General features: G+C 44.2%; 1 protein-coding gene across 1 annotated transcript; it reads left to right on the top strand.

The window, feature by feature from the left end:
- The first annotated feature begins 1126 nt into the window (after positions 1 to 1126).
- Positions 1127 to 5402, top strand: LOC100844280 (transmembrane protein 120 homolog). The gene is made up of 10 exons (XM_003571458.4): positions 1127 to 1419; positions 2110 to 2188; positions 2281 to 2375; positions 2916 to 3020; positions 3121 to 3200; positions 3443 to 3533; positions 3631 to 3738; positions 3986 to 4072; positions 4581 to 4649; positions 4910 to 5402. Exons 1-10 carry the CDS (start codon positions 1219 to 1221, stop codon positions 5075 to 5077), a joined length of 1083 nt encoding a protein of 360 aa, XP_003571506.2. The 5' UTR covers positions 1127 to 1218; the 3' UTR covers positions 5078 to 5402.

Below are 5402 nucleotides of genomic sequence, written 5' to 3' on the forward strand. Positions count from 1 at the left end.
TTGCGGGCCGAGCTTGAATCCTGGACTGGATCATACTAGTCATAGCCGTGCTTAGATGGGCTGGGCCTGCGGGCTGAGCCCTTGCATGTTGTGCTAGCTAGCTTCTTCTAGAATCCCCTCAAAAAAAAAAAGCTAGCTTCTTCTGGTGTGTTATCTGTCAGTGTACTACAGTAAATCGAATCCATACTGTATACTCTCTCCGTCCGAAAATAATTGACTTATTTCCGGACGGAGGGAGTACATGCCCATTGATATAGTCAGCAAATCAATGATGCGCGGTACTACAACACAGGAGTGCATGCAACGTTTTCACTCATTTTCTTTATGCTGCAAAGTCTTTTTTTTTCCCATGGAAACCGGAGTAGTTTGCAACCCTAAATTTATTCCTAGAATTTTAAAGGTGTAAATAAACCTCTTACCATATGTTTCAAGATTTTGTTTAGTTTTTCATGAGACTCGTACACCTCTTCCAGCTTTCGTAGTGCCAACTCTCCTATCTCTTATTGCTATTTTTTTAACACTAGCACGATGCCCGTAACCAAGGAAATACATACATGTTTAAAAAGAAGACAAGAATGATGTACAATAACTATCATCTCAGATGTTCGTTTGGGGCTTAATGAGACCAACAAGTAACGAAAACACCATTTGAAAAACAAGCGACGCAGACAAAATAAAACGGCACAATCCGAAGATGACAGGCCGCCACCGCCACCAATTGAGCCTTCGGTAAAATTTTCGAACATTTTATGGCAGTATTTGCAGGTCCTGGACTTGATAGGGGGGTCTCAAGGATCATCATGTGCTTATATAGCCCCAAAAACCGGTTTCTAGGAGCACGAGGTGTCTAGCTCAACAAAACAAGAGGAGGACAATTGAAGGTCATTTTGCTGCCGAATTAGGCTGCAGATAATGATGTTTAACCACAAATACTGCCGCTGTCTGTCGCCCTTCCAGGTGGGGCCCCCGCGTCAGATAGGTCCTACTCTCCCCGCCGCTGTCGCCTTCCAGGTGGGACCCGCGGTTCAGATAGGAGGAGGTGGACACGTCAGGCATTCACACACACACACACACACACACGCCGATACGCGAAAGAGAGTTCTCCTTTTTCTCTGTTTCTAACCTCTTCCTCCGCACCGCACCGCCGCTGTCCAAGAGTACCACCGCACGGCGCCGCCCATCTCTCGCGCGCGCACTGCAGGCCAAGGGGCAAGGGCAATGGCCGACGGCGGCGGGCTGGAGGAGCAGGCTGCGGCGGCGGCGGAGGCGGCGCGGGAGCTGCGGGAGGCGGCGGCGGGGATGGCCGCGCGCAGGGCCGCCGAGGAGGACGCGCTGCGGAGGCGCGCGGCGGCGCTGGACGGGGACGTGCGCAGGCTCCAGGGCTCGCTCGCCAGCCTCGACCCCGCCACGCTCGACAAGGTCCGCGCGCCTTCCACCCAACCCCCCCCCCCCCCCCCCCTCCTGTCCATCTCTATCTATCTATCTACCGGCCTGATTCGAAAATCCGATCTCTCTATCTATCTAGATCGCGATTAGCTCTCGAAGAGAAGCTGTTTTTTACTTCGTTCCTGCTTCGCGTCGCGCGCGCTGCACCTCGAGATGCGGGGGTTTTCTCCGATGCGGACGGACATAGTGCGTCGGGATTCGCGCGGTGATCCGGCTGAAATTTGTCGCCACACGGAGATGTCCGGTTCTCAGACAGCTTTAACAGGACAGGAATCTGTGGTGCGCGCATCGAATTGCTGGAGGCTGGCAAAGGATTTAATTTAGCCTCGTCGCACGTTTGGTGTGTGAGCGAATTTGTAGATTTCACTGGGATTTTATCTCGCCGAATAGTAGTACTAGGGGCCAGGGGGTGTCAATTTAGGAGTTCTGAATTCGACAGCGTGTATAGTGTGCTTGTATATTAACACCCTGCAGAGTGTTGTTTTTGTATATGCAGAAATCCACAGAGTCTCCTTCGTTTTAATTTAGAATCCCCATGTACAATTCACCAATATATTATACTTCTTATCTTTGCTATATCCTCATTTTATGTTGTACATGTTGCTAGCATGTGTTTTTTATGATTTCATTTTCCCCACCTGTATTTCCTTGTCATATGTGCAGGTCGAGGAAGATCTGGAGCGTGCCAGGGCAGCAATCTTAGATGGTGATGTGGCCGGATTGCTCCCAAGCAAGGGAAGCGGTTAGTTTCATTTTTATATCTTTTTGTATTGGCCGATTTTAGTTGCTTCTACATGAGTTTATGGTTGAAGCCTACTGTGTCTGAATTTGTAGGGAAGTTCCTTAAGAAGTTTCTTGGCCCTGTGAATGTGAGGGTGGCAAGGAAGGAAGATAAGCTCAAAGTGAAGGATGAGTACAATAATTATAGGGTAAACTTCAGATGTGTTTCTCCTTTGGAAACTGTTTCTGGATTTATTTATTTATTTTGTATATGACATCACAACTGAATTGATAAAACTATCTTCTCAAATTCCTGACCAGTTTAATATGATGATTTCTAAACTTCTGATGATTGTTCCGATTTGTATGTCAGAAATTTTGGTTTGTGATAGGTATTTTGAGATGTGATATAGCATATGCCACAACTGACCTGCCACTGCTTACAAATGTTTAAGTTAATCTAAATTATCAAGATTAGACACGGTGTATGTCCAGCCCAGAGTCATGCAAATATGGTCTCCACTCTCTAGCATGTTTTCCATGCGATACAGTTGGGTTACTTAATACAGAAGCACATAATGTTGGACTATATGCCGGTAATTAGGTTGTAAGGTTCTGTAGAGTAACTTCCTATGTTTTGAATTCAGTAATCTTTATTACTGAAATACTACTGTGCTTAATAACATTTTTGGTTCTGTAAATTTCAAGTCATGCCTGACAATCTTGATGATGGCCCTCTTTATTGCCAGGATAGGGCCGCTTATATTTTTCTGTTGTTTCCATCCACTCTCCTCCTACTGAGATGGTGGGTGTGGGATGGATGCCTTCCAGCATTGGCAGTTCAGGTTTACCAGGTATATTGTTGAGTACTTTGACATGATCTGAGGATATTTACTCTGCTTGTGATTTTCTTGTCTGACAGAAAGATCTAAAGTGTATAGTTCCACATTACAGGCTTGGCTATTATTCCTCTACACAAGTTTTGCTTTGCGGGAGAATGTGTTGCTTGTAAATGGAAGTGATATTCGTCCTTGGTAAGGGTCCAAAATCTCATCCCTTGAGTTATGAAAGTATTTAAGCAATCTGTTCTTAACGAGTGTCCAATGAAGTATGCTCAAATTTTACCAATGCTGGTTAACTTTCTGTCATTACAAAAATCTGCCATCAATACATCTCCATTTTGCCACGTGAAGGCTATGTTTAGTTTATCCTATTAAATATCTATCTCTTCCCTGATGCATGACCATTTAATCACAACGCGCTACTATATTTTCAGGTGGATATACCACCACTATTTAGCAATGCTGATGGCTCTTGTTAGCCTAACATGGGAGATAAAGGGACAGCCTGATTGTTCGAGCAAGCAGGTATATGATTTATTTATTTATTTTCTCAAGGAAGCAGATATGTTGCTTTGACATCACTTCCAAATCTTGAACATGGAACTCAAAACACTTTTTGTAGAGGGGGGTTCAACTTTTCCTGCGCTGGGCAATCATGCAAGGAATCGCAATGCATCTACAGAATAGGTACCAGCGTCAAAGATTACGCACCCGGATAGCTCTAGGAAAGGTGAGGTCCTGCCTTGATTTAAGAAAGTGATCAATATGTGCTCTTTATTGTTTGAATATGTACCAGTAGATGCTAAGCGCAAATACTTATTTGTGCAACTCAAAGGACTGTAATCCATGTTGTCATTTATATAACTTTCTCAAGCCCAGCCTAACTTTCATTGCAATTAAGATGCACCTAATACCTGTAAGGGTGATATTTTGTTTGTCTCATTTTTGTTTACTTGGTTGCCATTGACTACTTGTAGGCTAAAAGGATGGATGTTGTTGCTGGAGAAACAGCTGGTGTGGAAGGGCAGCTCTTGCTGCTATATCCTGTCCTTTTTGTATTACAGGTACGTGTCATGGAGTCCAAAACATGTCGGCCCCTAGTTAGTAATCTTAAAACCTCAATATTATGTTGGGGGGCGGGGGGGGGGGGGGGGGGGGGGGGGGGCGGCACAACTGGAATATTTTTCAGTTCCGGCAACTGCCCAGGAACCAGACGGTTTTGGCCCTAGATAATCTTAGTTCTATTTCTTGATTCTTGAATCAAATTTGGGTTTTCAGGTTTTATTTTTAAAGTCATAGTATGTATATTCCAGAAGAAGATGGAATTGAATGGAGGTCGTTGGGTATGTACCTGGAGGTCTATTCCAGTTTATTGGTCGTTAAATGACCAATTCTCGGCAGTCGTGTTGTTGGTTCTTGATACTTAAGTTGCATATTTATGAACACATGTTTCTTTTCCTCGCTAGAAGCAGTCCTTCGAATTTGCAATGAAGCACTGAGATGACTAGTTTTGCCACTGTTCATTCTATTTTTGCACTGATATGCTCCATCTTGGTTACTCCATGTTTTTAGGGTTTTGAAGCATATGTTGGAGTACTGCTTCTTCAGACGGCTTGGCATGGGCTCACCTCCGAATGGCAGGTAAATATCAAGTCAATAGGTTTCACAGTTGGCAGTAGAATATCAAATTCTCATAAGGATTAGGCTACACACTTGTTGTTAGGCATTTCATTCAGCCCGTCTACACAAAATTCCTTTCCTGGCTATTTGAGAATAGGATAAAAAAGGTTAAGGTGGTGATGAAGCTATAGGTCAAACTGTTTCAAATGGACGATATCATCCCTGTGAAACGAATTGTCCTGAACTGACTTCTACATCATGGTCGTTTCCCACCTCGACAGGTTGTAGTATGTGGGATCTTGCTGGTGGTAATGGCAGTTGGTAACTTTGTCAACACGGTAGAGACTTTGGCCTTAAAACTGAGGTTCAAAGCAAAGATGAAGAGAACAAGGAACAGGCCAGACCAGAGCCAGGGCCAGGGCGGTCCAAATCGCCCACATCAAAATTGAGAAAGCGTCACTGTCCGGGATGGTCACCCCATGCCTGGAAACAACAATGCTGACACGGTCTCTTCTGTAAATCCTTTAATCAGTAATACTACCATTTTTTGATTGGTCGTGACTTTCTGTTGTTAGTAGAATTGGTCCCCATTTAACACTGAAGTTGTACTGTGTTAATGCATGATACAATAATCGCGTTTTTCCTCGGACAAAATCCAAGTTGATGTAATCAATATATTGACTGTTGCTTGCCCAAACCTTTTGACCAAGATAATGATCCATCTGAGTAGGCAGTGTGGGTCCAATGTTTAATGATCATAATACTGGTTTGTTT

Source organism: Brachypodium distachyon, chromosome 3 (assembly GCF_000005505.3).
Source record: "Brachypodium distachyon strain Bd21 chromosome 3, Brachypodium_distachyon_v3.0, whole genome shotgun sequence".
Taxonomy (NCBI): Eukaryota; Viridiplantae; Streptophyta; class Magnoliopsida; order Poales; family Poaceae; genus Brachypodium; species Brachypodium distachyon.